Here is a 27,420-nt window from a genome sequence, read left to right on the forward strand (position 1 = left end):
CATTTGCTTGCACTCAATGCATATTTTTTTACATACGATGGGTCTCTGTGCTTCTGTGATTGGCCAGGTGCATTACACTACTCAGTACTAACCGCTGATTGGCTCTTTCTACTTTAACAACTCAGTCATCGACTCACTTATTGACTGACTCACTCTTTAGTTGACTCAATGACTTCCCCCTCACTGACTGACACTGACTAACGTTACCAGACTTGACTCACTAGATACAATCTCTCTCTCTCTCTCTCTCTCTCTCTCTCTCTCTCTCTCTCTCTCTCTCTCTCTCTCTCTCTCTCTCTCTCTCTCTCTCTCTCTCTCTCCACTGGATAAAAAGCCACACAGCTTGGCTTAGGCTACCCTCCTCTTCCGAGGATCAAGAGCCCATTGCCAGCGTATCAAGGCCCGCTCCAATAGAAATAAGTCATTTTGTCTGACTTTTATAGGTGATATCCTAGGTAATATACACTGTATGATAACTGTACTTATGTGTACCTGTGCCTAAATAAACATACTGGTCACCTAGTATTAAGAAGGTACCTGGGTGTTAGTGGGCTGGTGTGGGTGGCATCCTGGGGACAAGAATGAAGGATCACAATGGAAATAAGTCACTTTGTAAGACTTTTTGGGGTTATCCTATGTAATATACACTGTATGATAACTAGTAATACGTACCTGTGCCTAAATAAACTTACCCCTCCTATAAGTGGATGTGACTTGAACTTGCCTAGCATGGGCCAGTAGGCCTGCTGTAGTGCTCCTTCTTTCTTATGTTCTTTTGTTCCTATTTCACTGAGTGTCCCTCCGTCTACTTCTTAACTAGATCTTATTCACTGCTAAACGCTGGGATTATTGATCCTACAATGCTTGGTTGGTAGACAATATGACGCCAGATGGGACCATGCTGGTCATACAGTCTGTCACATAGTAAAACTCTTGCTGCTGTCCCCACCACACAAGTAGAGGAAAGCAGAGTCTGTACAGAGCTTGAAGAGTAGGTATGACAGGGCCCGTGAAGTCAATGGAAATAAGTCACTATCTGACTTTTTTTGGGTGAGGTTATCCTAGGTAACCTACGTATGACAATTAATGTAACTATTTACGTGTAGAGATGGGGGGTACCTGAATAAACTTACCGTTCCTGAGAGGTGGGGGCCAGAAGCTCTTAATCAACCATAGAAAATTTGGTATGTACTCACACACACACCATCCTGTGTGACAAAACAGAGTAACAGGGGAACCATACTGTGATTAAAAAAATAACAGGAGAACTATTCTGTTTGATTAACAGAACCATACTGTCTGATTAACAGAGCCATGCTGTGATTAACAGAGCCATTCTGTTTGATTAACAGAACCATATTGTCTGATTAACAGGGCCATACTGTGATTAACAGAGCCATACTGTTTGATTAACAGGGCCATACTGTCTGATTAACAGAACCATACTGTCTGATTAAAAGAACCATACTGTCTGATTAACAGAACCATATTGTCTGATTAACAGAACCATACTGTGATTAACAGAACCATACTGTCTGATTAACAGAACCATACTGTCTGATTAACAACCATACTGTGATTAACAGAACCATACTGTGATTAACAGAACCATACTGTCTGATTAACAGGGCCATACTGTCTGATTAACAGAGCCATACTGTTTGATTAACAGAACCATACTGTTTAACAGAACCATACTGTCTGATTAACAGAACCATACTGTCTGATTAACAGAACCATACTGTCTGATTAACAGAACCATACTGTCTGATTAACAGAACCATACTGTCTGATTAACAGAACCATACTGTCTGATTAACAGAACCATACTGTCTGATTAACAACCATACTGTCTGATTAACAGAGCCATGCTGTTTGATTAACAGAACCATACAGTCTGATTAACAGAACCATGCTGTTTAAAAGAATCATACTGTTTGATTATACGCCCTCCCATACATGGAGTGTTAGCCACCCAGGATAACCCAGGGTAGGGAGTGTTAGCCACCCAGGATAACCCAGGGTAGGGAGTGTTAGCCACCCAGGCTAACCCAGGGTAGGGAGTGTTAGCCACCCAGGATAACCCAGGGTAGGGAGTGTTAGCCACCCAGGATAACCCAGGGTAGGGAGTGTTAGCCACCCAGGATAACCCAGGGTAGGGAGTGTTAGCCACCCAGGGTAACCCAGGGTAGGGAGGGTTAGCCACCCAGGATAACCCAGGGTAGGGAGTGTTAGCCACCCAGGATAACCCAGGGTAGGGAGTGTTAGCCACCCAGGATAACCCAGGGTAGGGAGTGTTAGCCACCCAGGGTAGGGAGTGTTAGCCACCCAGGATAACCCAGGGTAGGGAGTGTTAGCCACCCAGGATAACCCAGGGTAGGGAGTGTTAGCCACCCAGGATAACCCAGGGTAGGGAGTGTTAGCCACCCAGGGTAACCCAGGGTAGGGAGGGTTAGCCACCCAGGATAACCAAGGGTAGGGAGTGTTAGCCACCCAGGATAACCCAGGGTAGGGAGTGTTAGCCACCCAGGATAACCCAGGGTAGGGAGTGTTAGCCACCCAGGGTAGGGAGTGTTAGCCACCCAGGGTAGGGAGTGTTAGCCACCCAGGGTAGGGAGTGTTAGCCACCCAGGATAGAGTGGGTTAGCCACCCAGGATAACCCAGGGTAGGGAGTGTTAGCCACCCAAGATAACCCAGGGTAGGGTGGGTTAGCCACCCAGGATAACACAAGAAAGTCAGTACGTCATCAAGGACGGTCTTATTACCATTGTGGTCCTTCAGTCTTGTTCCCCAGGATGCCACCCACACCAGTCACCTAACACCCAGGTACCTACTTGCTTGTTAGGTGAACAATAAATAAGTTTATTTAGGTACAGGTACACAAAAGTACAATTATCAGTGTAAATTACCTAGGATAACCCCCCAAAAAAGTCAAGTCACATTTATATATTTCACATGAGAAATGGACTTATCAAGTCACAAAAGTTTTTTGAATGAGTGCAGTTGTTTTATGTAATAATATATTTGTAAATTACTTAGAATAATCCCCCCAAAAAGTTCCATTTTTGACTTAAAACAAAAAATTGACCGCCATAGAGACACTAATTACCGGACTTTAATTCCACAAGGGTCTAAATCCCAAAGAAATATTTATTCCTGGTTACAAAATATAGAATCTTACCGATAAGTCACCCTTTATTTCAAATTTAGGATTGTTTTATTAAAGATATGATTTGTAATATTTAAGTAACAAGTATATCTGATAAAATAACATAGCCAAATAAAAAATATCTCAAGAAAATAAAAATTTTATTAAAAAATATTGGTTACGTGAGCCTGGTTTAGTGGGTTGCCGGCCGCTGTCAGTTGTCACTTAACTCGACCCTCATTCACGCTCCCGCTGGTAATTCTTCTTTTTTTGGCTATATTTCTCCATTTTTTAACCTTCAATTGGCACAGAATAACGTGGAAACTGAGTCAGGTCCGGTGGAGGCTGTGTTAAAAGGTTAACGAAAATATATGAAGAGGAAAATGGTGTAATATTGTTGGGATCTGGATTAGCTACAGGAACTTTTTTTTTAATTCTTAATAAAATATATTGAAATAATTGATCTGCAGGTATCCCGAGGAAGGAGAAATATTTTATATTGTGAGAGAGTAAGTCACTTGGGAGTTATGGTAAAGGTTGAGGTAGTAATTATGGAGACACGTCCCTAGTGTGAATTTGGCGACCATTTATCACTAATAATGTTCAATATTAGGCTGGTTTTGTCATGGATGTCGTTGTATTTTGTGTAGATATAGGAAATATCACCAAATGTAATGAAATTCAAACTAATTGGACCCAGAGTAAAGTAACGTAATTTAACCTTACTCCGCCATCGCCAGATGTGTGACTGACTCGCCTTTGTTTATATTTGATTCATCTTTATTCACTACTCTTGCCATTTTATACTATGCTGGGAATTTTTAGTTCACCTGACATGCAAGGATCAAAAGATATTTCCTGATATTTCACAGGAGTTGCTGTTGAGATAGATTCCCTGGTACACATTATCTTAAAATTATGGATTTTAAACCCAATGATATAATTTTGGTTTTGTTCAGGCGCAGTGACGGTTAATCTGTTAACCATTGTGATGAAAATAGTTTTTGGGGTTGACAAATTGAACAATGAGACACTTGGGTAACATTAATATTAAATTTTATTTGCATGACTATAATACTGATAATAATATTTAAGTTGTATACTTTGCATCTTTTCCGGACACCAACAAGTGCTATCATCTGCGTATAGTAGAAGTTTTCATTTAAGACTAAGTGGGATGCTGCGTAAGTCTTGATGAAAGGGCCATACACAAATAACCCGCACATGGAATAGAGGAGCCTACGACGAAGCTTCGGTTTGACTTGGGCTATTTACAAAGTCCAAGTCGGACCGAAATGTCGTCGTAGGCTCTTCTCTTCTATGTGCAGGTTATTTGTGTATCGTTCCAGTCACGGTATTGTGCCTTTTTTTTTTTTTTGTTATAAAAGGGCCATATTTTTTTTTTTTTTTTTTTTTGCTCATAAATTTGAAGGTGTAGTATAGTATTTAAATTATTATTTATGAGTAATTACATAACTAACATGAATCTGGAGGAAAGGAAAAAAATAAGTTTGGGAAGTGCTTCCTTTATTTCTGCAAAACTTGTGAAAATGTTAACAAAAACTTTACTCAGAACAGCACAAACTAAAAATTTCTATGAAAAGACTCAAAATAGACTTTTTTCACAGTAAAAATAATTTTGTGTAACAAAGTTACTGGCATAACAGCCATTTTATCAGTTTGGTCAGTGTTTGCTTACATAGACATAAAAATGTATACTTTTTTTTTTTTTTAACATATTAGCAGTTTTCTACCAAGGCAGCATGACCCGAAAAAGAAGGAACACTTTCATCATCATTCACTCAGTGACTGTCTTGCCAGAGGCATCCCTACAGGATCTGTACTTAACACTTACATAACGACAAATATATGTTGATATATGGGCTGTGGCTCATATATAAATGCAGTGCTCCTCACACAGCTGCTGGCCTAATAGCTATGTATGTATGGGGACCTTGGTGCCAGTCCAGTAACCTTGGCTTTCCTGTAAAGCTAAACTCCATAGCAGAAGTATGTACATAGATTTTTTTTTTTTTTTTTTTTTCAACAAGTTGGTCGTCTCCCACCGAGGCAGGGTGACATACATAGATAATAAATGGATAAAAATATTGTACGTATGAATTGTATAGACAGTTTTTTTCAGGCAATTGCAAGATGATCGGTGGGTACCAGTTCCCCTCGCTGACCACCATTTTGTGTGGTTTGTTTGCGGCTTACATCATACAGTCTGCATGGACTCTAGGCCAGCTCTTCATTACACCACACTGCCCGGACCCATCAAAATGCATACCACCACTCATTGCCAAGAACCCTAAGCTACAGGTGAATCATTATTTATGTTTGTACTAAATGGGAAATGTATTAAGTGCATTTAATGTATTAATGTACAGTATATAATATATTAAATTGGAAAATGAAACCCCATTTTAAAGTAGATGTAATGTGGCAGTATTGTATTCTTTTAAAGATCTTTTATTTCAGAGATGGATGACATTTAGGTGTGCAGGCAAAAAACCCCTTAGTATGCAGAGCATTTTGGGCAAACTTAAACTTATCTTAAGACTAATAAGGCAATAACTAATTGATTGCTTGTATATATGGTCTCTAAGTGGTTGTGTACAAATACACAAAAGGAACTTCCACAAGGACTGACTGGATTCTGTTTTCAGCAAGTACATCATATTATCAGCTGTAATAACCAAAGCAGTTCATCAAACCAACATTTTTTGCTGTATTGGACAAGATTCTTTTCAGTTGATATGAAGGCAGTACTTGACAAGTTAAATTTTATTGTTACTATTGAATAGGACAAATACAAAGACCTGCAGGAACTTGTAATCTGTCAAGATGACAGTGCATTATTATTTCAATTTTTGCAATTATAAATAGGCACGATTCTTATTTAAATCATATGAAATTGAAAAGATTTTATATTGGTATATTTTTTTTACGTAATTTATGTAGGCCTTATCTTTCACAATTTAGGATAGAGTATTTCAAGTATTGTACAGTATTGTCAGATTTCTACTTAATAATGTTAGTACATGTAGAGAGAATGGAACAAAACAGAATGACTTTGAGAGTATAAATCTGTAGTGGAGGGAAGGCGGGGTAGGGGTTGGTCTAGGAAGGGTTTGAGAGAGGGGTAAAGGAAGTTTCGTGTGCAAGGGGCTTGGACTTCAAGCAAGCATGCGTGAGCGTATTTGATAAGAGTGAATGGAGACAAATGGTTTTTAATACTTGATGTGCTGTTGGAGTGTGAGCAGAGTAACATTTATGAAGGGATTCAGGGAAACTGGCAGGCCGGACTTGAGTCCTGGATATGGGAAGTACAGTGTCTACACTCTGAAGGAGGGGTGTTAATGTTGCAGTTTTTATAACTGTAGTGTAAAGCACCCCTCTGGCAAGACAGTGATGGAGTGAATGATGATGAAAGTTTTTCTTTTTCTGGCCACCCTTCTTTGGTGGGAATCGGCCGATGTGTTAATAAAAATAACGTCAGTCCTGTATAAGATACCATCCAATATATGCTAAATTTGTGTTTGTAAAATAAAAATAAATTCAGTTAGCCATTTCATGTGTGTATGACTCACAGCCTGCCTTGGTGGGAATCGGCCAGTGTGTTAATAATATTTTTTTTTTTTATTATTATCACACTGGCCGATTCCCACCAAGGCAGGGTGGCCCGAAAAAGAAAAACTTTCACCATCATTCACTCCATCACTGTCTTGCCAGAAGGGTGCTTTACACTACAGTTTTTAAACTGCAACATTAACACCCCTCCTTCAGAGTGCAGGCACTGTACTTCCCATCTCCAGGACTCAAGTCCGGCCTGCCGGTTTCCCTGAACCCCTTCATAAATGTTACTTTGCTCACACTCCAACAGCACGTCAAGTATTAAAAACCATTTGTCTCCATTCACTCCTATCAAACACGCTCACGCATGCCTGCTGGAAGTCCAAGCCCCTCGCACACAAAACCTCCTTTACCCCCTCCCTCCAACCTTTCCTAGGCCGACCCCTACCCCGCCTTCCTTCCACTACAGACTGATACACTCTTGAAGTCACTCTGTTTCACTCCATTCTCTTTACATGTCCGAACCACCTCAACAACCCTTCCTCAGCCCTCTGGACAACAGTTTTGGTAATCCCGCACCTCCTCCTAACTTCCAAACTACGAATTCTCTGCATTATATTCACACCACACATTGCCCTCAGACATGACATCTCCACTTCCTCCAGCCTTCTCCTCACTGCAACATTCATCACCCATGCTTCACACCCATTTAAGAGCGTTGGTAAAACTATACTCTCATACATTCCCCTCTTTGCCTCCAAGGACAAAGTTCTTTGTCTCCACAGACTCCTTAGTGCACCACTCACCCTTTTCCCCTCATCAATTCTATGATTCACCTCATCTTTCATAGACCCATCCGCTGACACGTCCACTCCAAAATATCTGAATACATTCACCTCCTCCATACTCTCTCCCTCCAATCTGATATCCAATCTTTCATCACCTAATCTTTTTGTTATCCTCATAACCTTACTCTTTCCTGTATTCACTTTTAATTTTCTTCTTTTGCACACCCTACCAAATTCATCCACCAATCTCTGCAACTTCTCTTCAGAATCTCCCAAGAGCACAGTGTCATCAGCAAAGAGCAACTGTGACAACTCCCACTTTATGTGTGATTCTTTATCTTTTAACTCCACGCCTCTTGCCAAGACCCTCGCATTTACTTCTCTTACAACCCCATCTATAAATATATTAAACAACCATGGTGACATCACACATCCTTGACTAAGGCCTACTTTTACTGGGAAATAATTTCCCTCTTTCCTACATACTCTTAACTTAAGCCTCACTATCCTCGTAAAAACTCTTCACTGCTTTCAGTAACCTACCTCCTAGGTGTTAATAATAATAATAATAAAATGACTCACAGCAGAACTTAACCTAACATTTCACATTTTGTACTTATTTTTCAACAGTTACTGGCATTTACCTCGCATAAATCAATGCCTGAGTATGCTAGCGACCTTCACTTAATCCATCATATCCATCAGTTTGATTACACAACAGAGCAAGAGACCACAGTGATAGTACCCATTTCCAGACGGGTTCGCAACAATGGCACAATGTATCTTCACATTTTCCTGACATCACGTGGAATTGATCCAGATGTGAGATTTGTAGTTTTGATATGAATTTTTATGCTCGTATAGTTCTTGAGATTAATTGTTTATTACAGTGTTCTTGGGTTACATTAATTTTTATTTTGACTTAGATTATATTTGATTTAAATTATCACAAAGTCACTTATGCTACAAGGATTGTTGCTTATTTTTCTTTGAGCTTCAGTTGATTTTTCTCACATATTTTTGTTCTATAATAAAAAGTACTTTTAAAAATATTGTATAGCTGGCTTATTTTTTCATTCTTCTTGCCCAGAATTATAAGTTTAATGATATTTGATACATTATTCAAATATGCATTATCAGAATATTTCCATTATTAATATTTCTTATAATGTACTATGTATTGGTTTGTGATATACAGGGTATTTATAAATTCTTCAAATTCTAGGACTGGGGAAGTGTGGTGAACGATGAACATTCTGTGTATGGATTAGCTCATTTAACACAATATCACATTCCTGATGCCTCAGCATTCAACTTACTGGGCAAGGATAAAGATAAGGTTGGTAAATGTTTTGCTAGGCAACATATTTCATAATTTACACACTGTCATAATAGATAAAAGTAATGACATCTTTCTTAATTTTTCTAGTAAAAATAATGTATAAAATCATAAAATTTGTCCTTTTCTGTAAGTGCATTTTGTAGATTTAAGCTGATGACTAATTTAATGTTATGAAATGTACTGTACATGAGTTAGAGTAGTATGTTGTGAAGGGATTCAGGGAAACCGGTTAGTCGAAGTTGAGTCCTGGAGGTGGGACGTACAATGCCTGCACTCTAAAGGATGGGTTTGGGATATTGGCTGTTTGGGGTGACATCTAAACTGTTGTATCTGAGCACCTCTGCCAAGACTGTGATTATGTATGAATGATGGTGAAAATGTTGAATGATTGTGAATATGTTGAATGATGATGAAATTTTTTTCATTCTTGTTTGGGTCATCCTGTTCCTGGAGTATACCTGGAGAGGGTTTCGGGGGTCAGTGCCCCCGTGGCTTAGTCTGAGACCAGGCCTCGTGGTGAATCAGGGTCTGATCAACCAGGCTGTTACTGCTGGCCGCACACAAACTGACATACGAACTACAGCCCGGCTGGTCAGGTACTGACTTTAGGTGCCTGTCCAGTGCCTTCTTGAAGACAGCCTGGGGTCTATTGGTAATCCCCCTTATGTATGCTGGGAGGCAGTTGAACATTCTTGGGCCCCTGACACTTATTGTGTTGTCTCTAGGATTTTCCAAGTGTATGTTATCATGTATCTCTCGCCTGCATTCCCGGTGGGAAATGGCCGATGTGTTAAAAAAAATATTTCTAATGTTTTCTCGTACAGTTATTTAAACTTTCAATGGATTTTTCAAGTCCTTACTCAAATATATTGTATGCTGTCAACTCTTCATTCCTATTATATTTATAACCTGCAATTCAATTCTACTTACACTTAGGTCACACTACACATACATGTACACGTTTATTTATACACACTCATCTGAGTTTTCTTTGATTTTATCTTAATAGTTCTTGGTCTTATTACTTTTCCTTTTATATCCATGGGGAAGTGGAATAAGAATCTTTCCTCCGTAAGCCATGCGTGTTGTAAAAGTCAACTAAAATGCCGGGAACAATGGGCTAGTAACCCCTTTTCCTGTAAAGATTACTAAAAAGAATAAGAAGAAGAAAATTGTCAAAGTGGGAAGTCTGAATGTGCGTGGATGTTGTGCAAATGATAAGAAAGAGATGATTGTGGATGTTATGAATGAGAAGAAACTGGATGTCCTGGCTTTAAGTGAAACAAAGCTGAAGGGGGTGGGAGAGTTTCAATGGAGAGGAATAAATGGGATTAGGTCAGGGGTTTCAAATAGAGTTAGAGCTAAAGAAGGAGTAGCAATAATGTTGAAGGATAAGCTATGGCAGGAAAAGAGGGACTACAAATGTATAAATTCAAGGATTATGTGGAGTAAAATAAAGATTGGATGTGAAAAGTGGGTTATAGTAAGCGTGTATGCACCTGGAGAAGAGAGAAGTGTAGAGGAGAGAGAGAGATTCTGGGAAATGTTGAGTGAATGCGTGGGGAGTTTTGAGTCAAGTGTGAGAGTAATGGTGGTTGGGGATTTCAATGCTAAAGTGGGTAAAAATGTTATGGAGGGAGTAGTAGGTAATTTTGGGGTGCCAGGGGTAAATGTAAATGGGGAGCCTTTAATTGAGCTATGTGTAGAAAGAAATTTGGTAATAAGTAATACATATTTTATGAAAAAGAGGATAAATAAATATACAAGGTATGATGTAGCACGTAATGAAAGTAGTTTGTTAGATTATGTATTGGTGGATAAAAGGTTGATGGGTAGGCTCCAGGATGTACATGTTTATAGAGGGGCAACTGATATATCGGATCATTATTTAGTTGTAGCTACAGTTAGAGTAAGAGGTAGATGGGAAAAGAGGAAGGTGGCAACAACAAGTAAGAGGGAGGTGAAAGTGTATAAACTAAGGGAGGAGGAAGTTCGGGCGAGATATAAGCGACTATTGGCAGAAAGGTGGGCTAGTGCAAAGATGAGTAGTGGGGGGGTTGAAGAGGGTTGGAATAGTTTTAAAAATGCAGTATTAGAATGTGGGGCAGAAGTTTGTGGTTATAGGAGGGTGGGGGCAGGAGGAAAGAGGAGTGATTGGTGGAATGATGAAGTAAAGGGTGTGATAAAAGAGAAAAAGGTAGCTTACGAGAGGTTTTTACAAAGCAGAAGTGTTATAAGAAGAGCAGAGTATATGGAGAGTAAAAGAAAGGTGAAGAGAGTGGTGAGAGAGTGCAAAAGGAGAGCAGATGAAAGAGTGGGAGAGGCACTGTCAAGAAATTTTAATGAAAATAAGAAAAAATTTTGGAGTGAGTTAAACAAGTTAAGAAAGCCTAGGGAAAGTATGGATTTGTCAGTTAAAAACAGAGTAGGGGAGTTAGTAGATGGGGAGAGGGAGGTATTAGGTAGATGGCAAGAATATTTTGAGGAACTTTTAAATGTTAAGGAAGAAAGGGAGGCGGTAATTTCATGCACTGGCCAGGGAGGTATACCATCTTTTAGGAGTGAAGAAGAGCAGAATGTAAGTGTGGTGGAGGTACGTGAGGCATTACGTAGAATGAAAGGGGGTAAAGCAGCTGGAACTGATGGGATCATGACAGAAATGTTAAAAGCAGGGGGGGATATAGTGTTGGAGTGGTTGGTACTTTTGTTTAATAAATGTATGAAAGAGGGGAAGGTACCTAGGGATTGGCAGAGAGCATGTATAGTCCCTTTATATAAAGGGAAAGGGGACAAAAGAGATTGTAAAAATTATAGAGGAATAAGTTTACTGAGTATACCAGGAAAAGTATACGGTAGGGTTATAATTGAAAGAATTAGAGGTAAGACAGAATGTAGAATTGCGGACGAGCAAGGACGTTTCAGAGTGGGTAGGGGATGTGTAGATCAAGTGTTTACATTGAAGCATATATGTGAACAGTATTTAGATAAAGGTAGGGAAGTTTTTATTGCATTTATGGATTTAGAAAAGGCATATGATAGAGTGGATAGAGGAGCAATGTGGCAGATGTTGCAAGTATATGGAATAGGTGGTAAGTTACTAAATGCTGTAAAGAGCTTTTATGAGGATAGTGAGGCTCAGGTTAGGGTGTGTAGAAGAGAGGGAGAATACTTCCCGGTAAAAGTAGGTCTTAGACAGGGATGTGTAATGTCACCATGGTTGTTTAACCCTTTGACTGTCGCGGCCGTATATATACGTTTGTGAGGTACCGTGTTTGACGTATATATACTCATAAATTCTAGCGGCTTCAAATCAGGCAGGAGAAAGCTAGTAGGCCCACATGTGAGAGAATGGGTCTGTGTGGTCAGTGTGCACCACATAAAAAAAATCCTGGAGCACGCAGTGCATAATGAGAAAAAAAAAAACTCCGACCGTTTTTTTTTTTAATTAAAATGCCGACTTTGTGGTCTATTTTCGTATAGTATTTGTGGTTGTATTCTTGTTTTCATGGTCTCATTTGATAGAATGGAAACTATATTATAGAAATGGAGGTGATTTTGATTAATTTTACTATAAAAAGAACCTGGAAATGGAGCACAAAGTATAGGAAATGTTTGATTTTTGCCGATGTTCAAAAGTAAACAAATGATGTCATTGTCCAATAAATGTCCAAATAGCCATTCTAATACGCAGTCATGAATGGGTTGATGTAATTTTTACAATTATTACAGTATTGCAGTAGTCTGCATAACAGTAAATCTTCTATTTTTTGTTTGAATAAAATTTCAAAATAAAAAGCAAGAGTAATATCACAGGGACCTGGAGACATGACTGATGAACAAAGAAAATCTTATTTTAGAGCCAGGAATGTCTGCATTGTTCATTCTGGACCTTATTTTGAAATTGTCGTATTTTTTAATTTTCGTGAAATTGGCCAAATTGCAAATTTCTGACCATGTTATTGGGTAGTTGAAATCGGTAAATGGGCAGTTTCTTGTGCTCAATCGATAGAAAAAATAGAGTTCTGAAGAAATAGTTATGAGTTTGGTTGACTGGAATAACGGAATTAGCCGAAAATAGGGCTCAAAGTGGGCGAAATTGCCGATTTTTAAATATCGCCGAAGTCGCTAACTTCGCGAGAGCGTAATTCCGTCAGTTTTCCATCAAATTTCGTTTTTTTGGTGTCTTTACAATCGGGAAAAGATTCTCTATCATTTCATAAGAAAAAATAATTTTTTTTTTTTCGAATATTTTGCGACACCAGGAGCAACTTCAGGATTGGGCCCTTCGACAGTCAAAGGGTTAATATATTTATAGATGGGGTTGTAAAAGAAGTAAATGCTAGGGTGTTCGGGAGAGGGGTGGGATTAAATTATGGGGAATCAAATTCAAAATGGGAATTGACACAGTTACTTTTTGCTGATGATACTGTGCTTATGGGAGATTCTAAAGAAAAATTGCAAAGGTTAGTGGATGAGTTTGAGAATGTGTGTAAAGGTAGAAAGTTGAAAGTGAACATAGAAAAGAGTAAGGTGATGAGGGTATCAAATGATTTAGATAAAGAAAAATTGGATATCAAATTGGGGAGGAGGAGTATGGAAGAAGTGAATGTTTTCAGATACTTGGGAGTTGACGTGTCGGCGGATGGATTTATGAAGGATGAGGTTAATCATAGAATTGATGAGGGAAAAAAGGTGAGTGGTGCGTTGAGGTATATGTGGAGTCAAAAAACGTTATCTATGGAGGCAAAGAAGGGAATGTATGAAAGTATAGTAGTACCAACACTCTTATATGGATGTGAAGCTTGGGTGGTAAATGCAGCAGCGAGGAGACGGTTGGAGGCAGTGGAGATGTCCTGTCTAAGGGCAATGTGTGGTGTAAATATTATGCAGAAAATTCGGAGTGTGGAAATTAGGAGAAGGTGTGGAGTTAATAAAAGCATTAGTCAGAGGGCAGAAGAGGGGTTGTTGAGGTGGTTTGGTCATTTAGAGAGAATGGATCAAAGTAGAATGACATGGAAAGCATATAAATCTATAGGGGAAGGAAAGAGGGGTAGGGGTCGTCCTCGAAAGGGTTGGAAAGAGGGGGTAAAGGAGGTTTTGTGGGTGAGGGGCTTGGACTTCCAGCAAGCGTGCATGAGCGTGTTAGATAGGAGTGAATGGAGACGAATGATACTTGGGACCTGACGATCTGTTGGAGTGTGAGCAGGGTAATATTTAGTGAAGGGATTCAGGGAAACCGGTTATTTTCATATAGTCGGACTTGAGTCCTGGAAATGGGAAGTACAATGCCTGCACTTTAAAGGAGGGGTTTGGGATATTGGCAGTTTGGAGGGATATGTTGTGTATCTCTATACGTATATGCTTCTAAACTGTTATATTCTGAGCACCTCTGCAAAAGCAGTGATAATGTGTGAGTGTGGTGAAAGTGTTGAATGATGATGAAAGTATTTTCTTTTTGGGGATTTTCTTTCTTTTTTTGGGTCACCCTGCCTCGGTGGGAGACGACCGACTTGTTGAAAAAAAAAAAAAAAAATTCAAATTGAAACATTTTTGTCAATTTTTTTTGTACAAGAAAATTTTTGGTATCAGAATTGAAAAATTAATTAATTTTAATTTCAGGAGGATGGAAGAACGTCATCTCGGGGTTTGAAACCAGTCACACACTTCCAGTCTTTAGTCGTGTTCAATATTCTTACTGACCCTGTCAGTCTGCCACGCAAAGATATGCCATATGATATCGGTCAGTCACTGAGGTTAGTAAAACAGCACAAGTCAGTACAGTGGACCCCCGATTAACGATATTTTTTCATTCCAGAAGTATGTTCAGGTGCCAGTACTGATCGAATTTGTTCCCATAAGGAATATTGTGAAGTAGATTAGTCCATTTCAGACCCCCAAACATACACGTACTAACGCACTTATATAAATACACTTACATAATTGGTCACATTAGAAGGTGATCGTTAAGCGGGGGTCCACTGTATTATTTTTTTTAGCACACCGGTCATATCCCACCAAGGCAGGGTGACCCAAAATGAAGAAACACTTTCATCATCATTCACTCCATCACTGTCTTGCCAGAGGCATGCCTACACTACAGTTAAAAAACAGCAACATATCAGCACCCCTCCTTCAGAGTGCAGGCACTGTCCTTCCCACCTCCAGGGCTCAAGTCCAGTTGACTGGTTTCACTGAATCCCTTCATAAATGTTACTTTGCTCATACTCCAACTGCACATCAAGTTACATATTAAGTAATCTAAATAAAGTTCTTCAGTTCATTTCTCTGAGGATGAGAATATTCAATAGAATTATAAAATTCTTTTGCTGCTTTTAGTTTTGTACAGGACTGTATGTTGTTTCTGGAGGTGGTATCAGTGAAATGATAGGACAGGAGGTAATTTTTGTTAATAGTACTGGTTTTATTTTGTTTTTAAAATTTGTAAAATGTACAGTATGTATTAGCAAGTGTGACTTTAGCAAACTTTTCTAGCACTGAATTTATGCTTGAATATACAGTGGACCCCCGCTTAACGATCACCTCCAAATGCGACCAATTATGTAAATGTATTTATGTAAGTGCGTTTGTACATGTATGTTTGGGGGTCTGAAATGGACTAATCTACTTCACAATATTCCTTATGGGAACAAATTCGGTCAGTACTGGCACCTGAACATACTTCTGGAGTGAAAAAATATCGTTAACCGGGGGTCCACTGTACTTATAAATAATAACACGATTGCAGACAAACCATGGAATGGGCAGGGATTGAACCCATGGCAAGTACTATAACTTCAGGCCAGTGAATAGTTAGCTGGCCGAGTGGCTTACACTCTGGTCTGGAGTTTTAGGACTCACTGTGGTTTCATTCCCCACCTGCCCCATGGTTTACCTATGAATAATTTGGGGTGTATAATGCAAGTAGTCATGCCCATGAAAATAAAATACAATGATTCATATATCAGTCATGGATAAATAGCTTAAGTTTTAGCATAAGGATATGATATTCAGTATTCACAACTAAGGCACAAATTGGAGCTGAAGCTAGGCGATGGTTTTCTCCATCTAGGATCACTATGGCCTGAAATGTCATCTAGTTTCATTCCCAGTTTGTCCCAGCCATGATGTTAGTCCTTATGTTCAGTATTAAAAAAAAAAAATGTCCCAGCCATGGTGTTATGTAGTTCTTATGTTTAGTATTAAAAAAAAAAACCAGTCAATGCTGTTCTAACAATAGAAAGGTATGAGAGTTACACACAATACTTTTTGGGAAGGTTAACTGAGGTTCAGTATATTTTGTAATGTAAACATTTTTCTTTACAGATTACATCCCAGTGGTAACTACCTGCCCATACTCCACATTGACCGTCTAAGTGCTCGTCTTCGAGATCTTGTTGAAATAAAGTCGTCCTCCAAGGAAGCAAACCTCACCCTTAGATACTCTCCTATTTCATATGGCAAACTGAGGTAAATTTATTATACTATTGCTTTTGTTAAACTGCTACATTAATTATTGAAATCACAGTATGTGAAAATATAAAGCTTGCAGTAACTGGTTTAAAGGGCTCTGAAATTAATCATTACCCTGAATCTTGAATGGAGACATGTGATGGCATTTATTTTTCTCATAAGAAAACCCTCAGTGTAACAGACCAGTGTATAACAGACTTTGGAAATATGGAACGAAATCTGCTGTGTCAGTCGATTTGAAAACAACGGATAAAATCTGTTGGTTGTAGAATTGGTTGTTGCTATTATTATCTTGGTAAACTAATCTCTTCCCTAGCCATCACAACTGTCATTACCAATCACCCATTTCTCCCTATTAATCCATTCTGTCGAGAGTTTACTGAACCTCTTAGTGTGACTATATTTTTTTTACTTTTATCATTACAGTTTAGCTTACAAGTGCTGATGTCTGTGACTAAATTGGTATGTGTGCTGAATTATCTCATAGGTACAAGTGCCTTGAAAATCTTAAAACTTTCTTTCCCTTTTAAATTGGAATGATTAGTATGTTGATAATGATTTTTGGCAACATTTGGGCCCTGTCACAACTGATGGATTACTGTAAGTGAAATTCCTTCTTTTGCTAGTGGGCTCAATGTCTAGGGGTGAAGTGCAGGTATGTTGACATGCAGATTTGTGGTCATGTCCCTCTCATGCTTCATTTACACTATGTTTCATTTTTGATAATTGTGAAAGATGAAGCTGGCATTGACAAGCATGAAAGTCATAAGAACTAATCCTTACCCTGAGTAGAGCCCCATAATGTGTTAAAAGTAATCTGTAATAAAAGTTGGCACTTACAACTGATGGATTAAAAACAAGTTGTCATTTCACTACTTATTTGTTCTCCTGGTCTAGGGATAATTCACATGATTATTATTAAACAGAGAAAAATGTTCACTCTCAAGCTGCTTTATTTACACAGTCTGTTACATTTATAGTAGTATGAAATATCATTGTCTTTGTCAGAAATTAGGCAAACATGTTAGGGGTAATCTTAACCCTAAGATCACAAATCATGACGATTATTTTAGGATTGTTACACGAGACTGTATAAATAACAGATTTCACTAGACATTAGTGTTGTTTCAACATGTATATATTTTTAATGAATTTTTATCATTTTTCTAAAAGTAGTTTGAGGAATTTTGTAATTAAATGGTTCATTTGTTGCTATAATTTGTGCATGGACTGTCTTCCCATATATTTGTATGATATATTGATATTTCAGGTTGTGGAGGCAGTTTGAAGGAGCCCTTACACCAATGGCTCATTTAGGCTTCACTGTCAAAGACCTAGATGAAGTGAAGGGTATTTTCTCAGATACCAATCTCTACTTTCTCTTCATAACATTCCTCGTTGCAGCATTGCACGTAAGCAAGCATGTTGTTTTCTCATGTGGTATTTCATTATCCAGTTGTCATTTTTTCTTGCCCTGCCTTTGTCACTACAGTGGACCCCAGGCATACGATGGCATCGGTATACGTTAAATCCAGTATACGATACATTTTAACGAAAAATTTTTGCCTCGGCACTCGTTAAAAAACCCGCCACACGCGATTCGTCCGGGACGCGTCCACGTGTGGCCTGAACTGCCCCGTGCGTGCCAGTGTTTACAAGCCAGCCAGTGTGCTCGCATCTAAGCATGCATTCGGTACATTCCATATTATCACAGTGTTTTTGGTGCTGTTTCTGCAAAATAAGTCACCATGGATCCCAAGAAAGCTTCTAGTGCCAACCCTGTGGTAAAAAGGGTGAGAATTAGTATGGATATTACGAAAGATTTTGAAGGGTTTGGGGCTAACCCTGAGAAGCCTATGCCAGTTGTGGAATCCATTGTGCCTACTTCAAAAATTAAGGAAATGTGTGCAAAATGGGTTGAACTGGAAACCTTTATGGATGGAAATCACCCTAACACAGCTATTGCAAGCCGTGCTGGTGACTATTACAATGACAATGTTGTGGCCCATTTTAGACAAATCTTAAAGGAACGGGAGGTACAGACCTCTATGGGCAGATTTGTTGTGCAACAGAGGTCCAGTGACAATAAAAGAAGAAGGGAAGTAACCCCGGAAAAGGACTTGCTACCTCAAGTCCTAATGGAAGGGGATTCCCTTCTAAACAATAACAACTTCGACACTCTCCCCTCCTCCCCTCCCATCAATCATCACCAGATCTTCATTAAAGGTAAGTGTCATGTATTCTATTGTTAGTAGAGTACTACAAACTATGCATGTCTTCTTCAGTTTGTGTGCATTAAACTTAATATTTCATGTGGTAAAACGTTTTTTTTTCAGAGTACTTTTGGGTGTCTTGCACGGATTAATTTGGTTTCCATTATTTCTTATGGGGAAAATTAATTCGCCTTCCGATAATTTTGGCATACGATGAGCTCTCAGGAACGGATTAATATCGTATACTGGGGGTCCACTGTACTTGTCTCAATAATTGTTTCCTGTTTGAAATCCTCTTTGATACGGAATCTTAAAAATTTCCTGTCATTTCTTCCCTTTTAAATTATGAAAGAGTTTTAATATTGTGCAGGTTAAAGATTTCACATGAAGTCAGTCCTACCATGCTTACTTTTGTAAGTAGGAAAATGTGAAATGGAAATGGATTACTTCGACCTTCAGATGCAAGTGTACATGATAAAGACAGGGAAATCAGTCATTAAGACTATCAATGCTATTCCTCTATCTCTTATTCTCACAATTTATTCAGATTCCTGTCATTGATTACCTCATACATTTTTTGTTAAAAGCAAACTATTCTTGCTGGTTGCTCTGTATATGGTGTACATCTGTTATTACACACAAGTGTCTGACTTATACTGAAGGTGTGCTGATATGAATCAGATGAGTAAATTTTAGACCGGCTTAGTGGATCAAAAATTAATCACACGAAATGTCATCACTGGTATTTTTTTTTCCTAAGTATAGCTTGTTAGAATCATAGTGCAGGAATTGGCTAATGGACCATTACCTTTATATGCACACATCCATGTATTGTGTATCTTCCAGCTGTTATTCGACTTCCTGGCCTTCAAGAATGATATATCATTTTGGCAAGGGCGTAAGACTATGGCTGGGATCTCTACATCTTCGGTGGCTTGGCGTGCTGTCTCCCAGATAATCATCTTTTTATATCTTATGGATGAGAATACAAGCTTATTGGTTTTGATACCTGCTGGAATAGGTGGTCTTATTGAGGTAAGAAAAACTACAAGTGAGCTAAGGTAATATTATTATTAGTATTATTGAAGATATGTTTTATATATTATAACATTTTATTTGAAAGCTTGGGTGTAGAAGATAATGGAGTGAAAAAGGTAAAGGGAGTGAATATAAAGATGAGACTGACAATGCATTTGTCTTGAAATGTATTGTGTTCTCCACAGCCTACTGGAAAAATTTGTTTCAACACCTTTGTTTATAAATGAATTTCCAGCAAAATCTTTAACTTGTTCCATTAACTTGAAGTGAATCCTTCAGATTTTAATTATTGTTTTTTTACCATTAGCCCAGTATTTTCATTTTACTCAAAAATGAGTATCTTGACAATGTATCTGGCTTTGTGGCCACACACAATTACTATAGATTTAATTTTAATGCTGCTCAGTTTATAATTAATTGTTGTCAATGTTTCAAGTATTTTTTTCAAATATGATTTACACCTTTCTACTGTCAGTCAAATTTTGTCAACTACATGTACTTTCATTTGCTAAAATAATTCAGTAATTTCTGTCAGCATTACCAAGCTGTTTAATCACTGTGTATTTTAGCTGCAGATAAATACAGTGGACCCCTGGTTAACGATATTTTTTCATTCCAGAAGTATGTTCAGGTGCCAGTACTGACCGAATTTGTTCCCATAAGGAATATTGTGAAGTAGATTAGTCCATTTCAGACCCCCAAACATACACGTACAAACGCACTTACATAAATACACTTACATAATTGGTTGCATTGGGAGGTGATCGTTAAGCGGGGGTCCACTGTATTTCATGTCTACAAATATCTGTCTGACGAGCTGTTGGAGTGTGAGCAGGGTAATATTTAGTGAAGGGATTCAGGAAAATCGGTTATTTTTATATAGCCGGACTTGAGTACTGGAAATGGGAAGTACAATACCTGCACTTGAAAGGAGGGATTTGGGATATTGGCAGTTTGGAGGGATATGCTATATATCTTTATATATGCTTCTAAACTGTTGTATCTGGGTGCCTCTGCAAAGACAGTGATTATGTATGAGTGAGGTAAAAGTGTTGAATGATGATGAAAGTATTTTCTTTTTGGGGATTTTCTTTCTTTTTGGGTCACCCTGCCTCGGTGGAAGACGGCTGACTTGTTGAAAAAAAAAATATCCGTAGGGTATTATATGATTATATTATCTATAGTATTTCAGTGGACAAATTACTTTGTATTCTCTACAGCTTTGGAAGGTGAAGAAAGCATTCCACATAAAGTTTGAAGGCTGGCGTCCAAAGTTCCTCAGCTCCAGGACGTCAGCTGAAAGTGTCACTCAAGAGCTTGACTCTCAAGGAATAAAATACCTCAGTTATTTGCTGTATCCCTTATTAGTTGGTGGTGCCGTGTACTCCCTTATGTACACCCCACACAAGAGGTCAGTCATGGCGGGTTGTTAATCTCGGTAAAGAATTTTTATATTCATTTAATTTAGTAATTTTGGTAGGGAATCCTTTGGAGTTGTCATTTTTCACTCATTTTAGATGGCAGGTAGGGTGACACTTACTGGCTATCTTTCTAGAAATTCACCAGTATCACAACTATTGATATTGGCAATGTAGTTACATGATAGCTATTTGTGGAACCAGTTCCTTTATCTACTCAAACTATATGCATTGTAGTATGACAACTCTCAGTGCTTCACTGTCAACATGGTCTAAAACTTTTATACATCTTGTTAAGAATGAATACTGTGCATCAGTTCATAAATTTTTTTCCTTCAAAATGAAGGAATGCTTAATATTTTCAAATAGATGAATGTGGGCAAAAATAATTCCACATGGAGACAAAATGAAAAATAAAAAGTACTGTATATTTTGCCCAACTAAACAGAGTGGAGTTGTATCGAGAGAGGCATTTGGCATTATTAGTTAGTAGGTCTAACTGTACCCTGTCATGAAATTATATTCCCCATGAGGCCAGAAAAGTTCATTAACAATACTAGACTAATAGGTGTTGTGTGTGTGTTGGCAAAGTTATCTGCTACAATAATTTATTTGCTTCTCTGCATTGCAGTTGGTATTCATGGTTGATCAACTGTTTAGTGAATGGTGTATATGCTTTTGGGTTCTTGTTTATGCTTCCTCAACTGTTTATCAACTATAAACTGAAGAGTGTGGCACATCTTCCATGGAAAGCCTTCATGTATAAAGTAAGCATGGTAGTAATTTTTTTTATATAATCTTGGCTTATGTTTTTGCCGGAAAATTTTATTTTAATGAACATTAGGAAAATTTTAATCTCACTTTTGGACATTTTTATGAAGTGCAACTCATCTTACATTTATTTACTATACAGCATTTTTTTTTCTTAACACATGGGCTCTTTTTCACTGAAATAAGGTGACTCAAAAAAGAAGAAACACTTTCGCCATCAGTCACTCAATCACTCTCTTGCCGAAGGTATGCCGATACTTCAGTTCAGATGTCCCTATAAACTTCAAGACAGCTTCATTTTTTGTGTGCGCGTTTGACTCTGCATTGGTGGTCGACAGCCAGTGCGGTAAAAACAAACAAGATGACCTTTTTTTCTTTGAAACTGTGAAACCATCCTATTTCATTTTTTTTTTTCCTTTTCTGCATACATACTGTACTACATGGGGAAGTGGAGAAGAATCCTTCCTTCATAAGTCATGTGTGTTGTAAGAGGCAACTAAAGTGCCGGGAGCAAGGGGCTAGTAACCCCTTCTCTTGTATAAATTACTGAATGTAAGAAATGGAATCGATATTCTTAAGAAGAAGAAAACCTTTTTTTCTTCTTTTTGGGGTCATCATGTCTCGGTGGGAAATAGCCAGCAGGTTAAAAAAAATAATGCTGTACTACACTTGATTAGGTACTTTGTCACATTTCAAACCCTGCAGTGCATTTTAAAATATCTTTATTTAGATTTTTTTTTTTCTGGACTGTGAACCATGTGTCTTTTTTTTTTATATAGATATTTATCTTGACATCAGTTTTTTTTAGTGTGTGTGCCAGGTAAAGATCCCTTAACCCTTAAACTGTCCAAACGTAGATCTGTGTTCACGTGCGTAGTGCTCCGACCTTGATTTTCCCCATTTGAAAGCATGTAAAAAAAAAAAATGTGGAGTTACATTTGGAGCCTGCCGCACGTCAACGTATATCTACGTTTGGACAGTTTAAGGGTTAACATTTTCACATTTTCCAGTGGGAAGTGGAACAGAATTCTTCCTCTGTAAGCTGTATCCCCTTCTCCTGTATACATTACTAAAGTTAAAAAGAGAGTTATTATTGAAAGAATTAAGAGTAAGACGGAGAATAGGATAGCAGATGAACAAGGAGGCTTTAGGAAAGGTAGGGGGTGTGTGGACCAGGTGTTTACAGTGAAACATATAAGTGAACAGTATTTAGATAAGGCTAAAGAGGTCTTTGTGGCATTTATGGATTTGGAAAAGGCATATGACAGGGTGGATAGGGGGGCAATGTGGCAGATGTTGCAGGTGTATGGTGTAGGAGGTAGGTTACTGAAAGCAGTGAAGAGTTTTTATGAGGATAGTGAGGCTCAAGTTAGAGTATGTAGGAAAGAGGGAAATTATTTCCCAGTAAAAGTAGGCCTTAGACAAGGATGTGTGATGTCACCGTGGTTGTTTAATATATTTATAGATGGGGTTGTAAGAGAAGTAAATGCGAGGGTCTTGGCAAGAGGCGTGGAGTTAAAAGATAAAGAATCACACATAATGTGGGAGTTGTCACAGTTGCTCTTTGCTGATGACACTGTGCTCTTGGGAGATTCTGAAGAGAAGTTGCAGAGATTGGTGGATGAATTTGGTAGGGTGTGCAAAAGAAGAAAATTAAAAGTGAATACAGGAAAGAGTAAGGTTATGAGGATAACAAAAAGATTAGGTGATGAAAGATTGGATATCAGATTGGAGGGAGAGAGTATGGAGGAGGTGAATGTATTCAGATATTTGGGAGTGGACGTGTCAGCGGATGGTCTATGAAAGATGAGGTGAACCATAGGATTGATGAGGGGAAAAGGGTGAGTGGTGCACTTAGGAGTCTGTGGAGACAAAGAACTTTGTCCTTGGAGGCAAAGAGGGGAATGTATGAGAGTATAGTTTTACCAACACTCTTATATGGGTGTGAAGCATGGGTGATGAATGTTGCAGCGAGGAGAAGGCTGGAGGCAGTGGAGATGTCATGTCTGAGGACAATGTGTGGTGTGAATATAGTGCAGAGAATTCGTAGTTTGGAAGTTAGGAGGAGGTGCGGGATTACCAAAACTGTTGTCCAGAGGGCTGAGGAAGGGTTGTTGAGGTGGTTTGGACATGTAGAGAGAATGGAGTGAAACAGAGTGACTTCAAGAGTGTATCAGTCTGTAGTGGAAGGAAGGCGGGGTAGGGGTCGGCCTAGGAAAGGTTGGAGGGAGGGGGTAAAGGAGGTTTTGTGTGCGAGGGGCTTGGACTTCCAGCAGGCATGCGTGAGCGTGTTTGATAGGAGTGAATGGAGACAAATGGTTTTTAATACTTGACGTGCTGTTGGAGTGTGAGCAGAGTAACATTTATGAAGGGATTCAGGGAAACCGGCAGGCCGGACTTGAGTCCTGGAGATGGGAAGTACAGTGCCTGCACTCTGAAGGAGGGGTGTTAATGTTGCAGTTTAAAAACTGTAGTGTAAAGCACCCTTCTGGCAAGACAGTGATGGAGTGAATGATGGTGAAAGTTTTTCTATTTCGGGCCACCCTGCCTTGGTGGGAATCGGCCAGTGTGATAATAAAAAAAATAAAAAGAGAAGCTTTCGTTTTTGTTTTTGGGCCACCCTGCTTCAGTAGGATACGGCTGGTTTGTTGAAAGAAGAAGAATATAGTACAGTGGACCCCCGGTTAACGACATTTTTTCACTCCAGAAGTATGTTCAGGTGCCAGTACTGACCAAATTTGTTCCCATAAGGAATATTGTGAAGTAGATTAGTCCATTTCAGACCCCCAAACATACACGTACAAACGCACTTATATAAATACACTTACATAATTGGTCGCATTCGGAGGTGATCGTTATGCGGGGGTCCACTGTATTTAGTTAGAATATAGCATTTAGTTAGATTTTGTTCCACCGGCATCTAATTAAACAAATGAATCAAATTTAATTTAGTCATTTATGATCATTGGGGATAGGTGAGTGTAGATTTCATTTTCTTAGCTATTTTTTTCTAATCTGTAAGGGAGCAGATTGAAGTATCACTTTCTTATTTCAGGCTTTCAACACATTCATAGATGATCTGTTTGCCTTCATCATCACAATGCCCACTGCCCATAGAGTTGCTTGTTTCCGAGATGATGTGGTGTTTGTAATCTATCTTGTACAACGATGGTAAGTCACTGTTCATTTATAGTTTAATTTTGCAAAATATCCTTGGGATACAAATTATATTGAGATGATATTATTATTATATTATAATCATGGGGGAGCACTAAACCCACAGGATTATACAGTGCATGGGGGGAGATGGAAGGCATTCAGGCTCAATTCAGAGAACTGGAGCACGGATCCAATTCCCTAGATCAAGAGCCTCTCACCATCATCAAGGAACCTCCCTTGAGGGGATTGAGATGATAATTTAATGAAATAATGGCATAAAGGAATATTTTTAATGTGTTTAAATTTATTTTAGGTTGTACCCAGTCGATAAGAGCCGTATAAATGAGTATGGCGAATGTGGAGAGGAGCAGCAACAGCAGCAGCAGCATCAACAGCAACAGCATCACCAGAAGAAGAAGAGCAAAAAGGAATAAAAGATACATCTTCTTTAGGCAAGATAGAATATGGGTTACAATTAGTTATGTAACTAAACCTCACAATAAAAAGATTTTCTTTGAAGTGTAAGACAATCAAAAACAACCTTACAAGTAGAACCAACAAACTGTTAGTAATTATTTTATGCAAAAGAGTTAACTGCTAATTATTATACTAAGTAAATTTTGTGCTTCATGGTTAAATAATACTATATCTTTTTTTTTTTAAGAAATGTTGTTGGCAAAGTGGAAGAAATGAATTTATGCAATATAAATAACTGTATCTCCGTTGCTTTTTTTTGTTACACTTTAAAGTGGGAACTTTTAATAAAAGGGATGATTTTCAACTAAATATCCATCAAACCTTGGAAAGGTTGAAAAGCAAGATACTACTCTTAATTATATTTAAGAGAGTTTTAACCCCTCAAAGTTATTTATTCCTTTGGTATCACAAAGCAAGTTTATTAGGTGAAATAAAAATATTTATTTTAGCTCAATAATGCAAGAACTTGCACAAATGTGATTGAACCTGATGCAAAGGATTATATTTAAAACACTCAGTGATCATGTATTTTTGCCTTATGCTCTGGGTGTTCCATTCACCTATGTACAGGAAGTCATAGGCTGAGAAGTAATTTGCATTTTTGTGATCAGATACAGTAGTAGTGAGCCGTCTCTGTGCCACAATCTTGGTGCTTCTGTCTTCTGAGTCTTTAAACATGCTTTACTTTTTATTTTTCTGTCTACTATTTCCAGGTGACCTTTTAAGAAGATGGGTTCCTTGATTCCAGTGAAGGGTTCCTTGATTCCAGTGAAGGGTTCCTTGATTCCAGTGAAGGGTTCCTTGATTCCAGTGAAGGGTTCCTTGATTCCAGTGAAGGGTTCCTTGATTCTAGAGAAGGGTTCCTTGACTCCAGTGAAGGGTTCCTTGATTCCAGTGAAGGGTTTCTTGATGCCAGTGAAAGGTTATTTGATCCAAAGAATTTAGGCTGCCGTCTCCTTCCACAGATCAAACCTGATTACCTCGTATTGTCCAGGTTCTCTGTCATAAACCCTTTGTGATTAGCACTCCCTTATGAATATGATGATAATCTTGCCAAATGAGGCTTAGTTGCTTTGTTAAAGAAAATTTATTTCATGAGAGAGAAATGCTGAGGGATATTTATACATTTCCCGTATTTATGGATTAGTACTTAAATGGTTTTAAGTAAACAGGTTAATTCTTATTTTATTTAAGCTTCATCTTTAAATTCAGTGTTTTCACAAACTAAATTACCAGCATATGCATTTTTGGATAGGTTTACTGGTTGTGGGTTACTATCACATTAGCCAAGTTTTACTACAGTGAACACTAGATGTACAAGTCATAGTTAAAAACACTTTTGCTCATTGTTATGCTAGGAACCTGCAGGGCGAGTTCTCTTATTGTTGCTTTCCATTAATAATTTATTTATTCTGTTTTAAAATACAATACTATATAAAAAAGAAATTATTATGCATCAATATGTACATAAGGGAGCTTTGCTTCCTAGAAATAGGTTATGGTAAAGTACTGTACTGTACTTCATGGCATTGCTCAATGTTTATTAAACAAGAAGGTACAGTTATATACAAGCCTGTCATGGACTTCAGTATTTTGTATTGTCGGTGTATCAGTAAGTATGAAAATGAAAGGAACAGTGAGTGCATTGTTGATACTGTTGCATTGATCAGGGGGAAAATAACCAGACATCTCTCTTATATTGGCCCAATGGTGGGGGCATGACAAGAAGCAACCATTGGTGTGAAGTGTTGTCTTCGGACATAGTTGCAGCAGTGGGATAGCTGTCGGCCCTATGACAGCAGAGTAACTGCTAGCTTACCAGCCACTGGTGTGTGGGGTTGTCACTCTATGATGATGAATGTTCCTTGTGGAAAATATGTGTGATAATACTGAAAGTAAATAATGGCTATGAATTAACTTTGGAAAAAATACATTACCTTATTTAATTTTTGGACTCCTTTTGAAATTTTATTTATTTTTTCTGTACTGCTATTTATATTAATAAAATATAAAAGTTAA

At 38.3% G+C, this 27,420-nt stretch overlaps 1 protein-coding gene across 3 annotated transcripts; it reads left to right on the plus strand.

Annotated features, from left to right (window-relative positions):
* The first annotated feature begins 44 nt into the window (after positions 1-44).
* Positions 45-27,420, plus strand: LOC128687063 (lipid scramblase CLPTM1L). 3 transcript variants are annotated; one of them, XM_070079938.1, is made up of 13 exons: positions 3,267-3,404; positions 5,293-5,471; positions 8,144-8,335; positions 8,739-8,852; positions 14,475-14,608; positions 16,179-16,322; positions 17,596-17,737; positions 19,385-19,573; positions 20,797-20,987; positions 21,626-21,761; positions 24,821-24,936; positions 25,238-25,376; positions 26,115-27,420. In XM_070079938.1, exons 2-12 carry the CDS (start codon positions 5,304-5,306, stop codon positions 25,356-25,358), a joined length of 1,647 nt encoding a protein of 548 aa, XP_069936039.1. In that variant the 5' UTR covers positions 3,267-3,404; positions 5,293-5,303; the 3' UTR covers positions 25,359-25,376; positions 26,115-27,420. The 3 variants fall into 3 exon arrangements, with proteins under 3 accessions (XP_069936042.1, XP_069936039.1, XP_069936041.1); XM_070079941.1 differs by lacking the exon at positions 3,267-3,404 and adding an exon at positions 45-67 and having other exon boundaries at positions 25,238-27,420; XM_070079940.1 differs by having other exon boundaries at positions 3,360-3,404; positions 5,283-5,471; positions 25,238-27,420.

This window comes from Cherax quadricarinatus, unplaced genomic scaffold (genome assembly GCF_038502225.1).
Source record: "Cherax quadricarinatus isolate ZL_2023a unplaced genomic scaffold, ASM3850222v1 Contig50, whole genome shotgun sequence".
Lineage (NCBI taxonomy): Eukaryota > Metazoa > Arthropoda > Malacostraca > Decapoda > Parastacidae > Cherax > Cherax quadricarinatus.

What these genes read in the sequence shown, in the direction of transcription:
- LOC128687063 (XM_070079941.1), top strand. Translation starts at nt 5,304, where the DNA reads ATGATCGGTGGGTACCAGTTCCCCTCGCTGACCACCATTTTGTGTGGT. An exon ending in GATATCGGTCAGTCACTGAG is followed by an intron (nt 14,609 to 16,178) that starts GTTAGTAAAACA and finishes TTTTCTTTACAG; the next exon opens with ATTACATCCCAGTGGTAACT. An exon ending in GAATAGGTGGTCTTATTGAG is followed by an intron (nt 19,574 to 20,796) that starts GTAAGAAAAACT and finishes TATTCTCTACAG; the next exon opens with CTTTGGAAGGTGAAGAAAGC.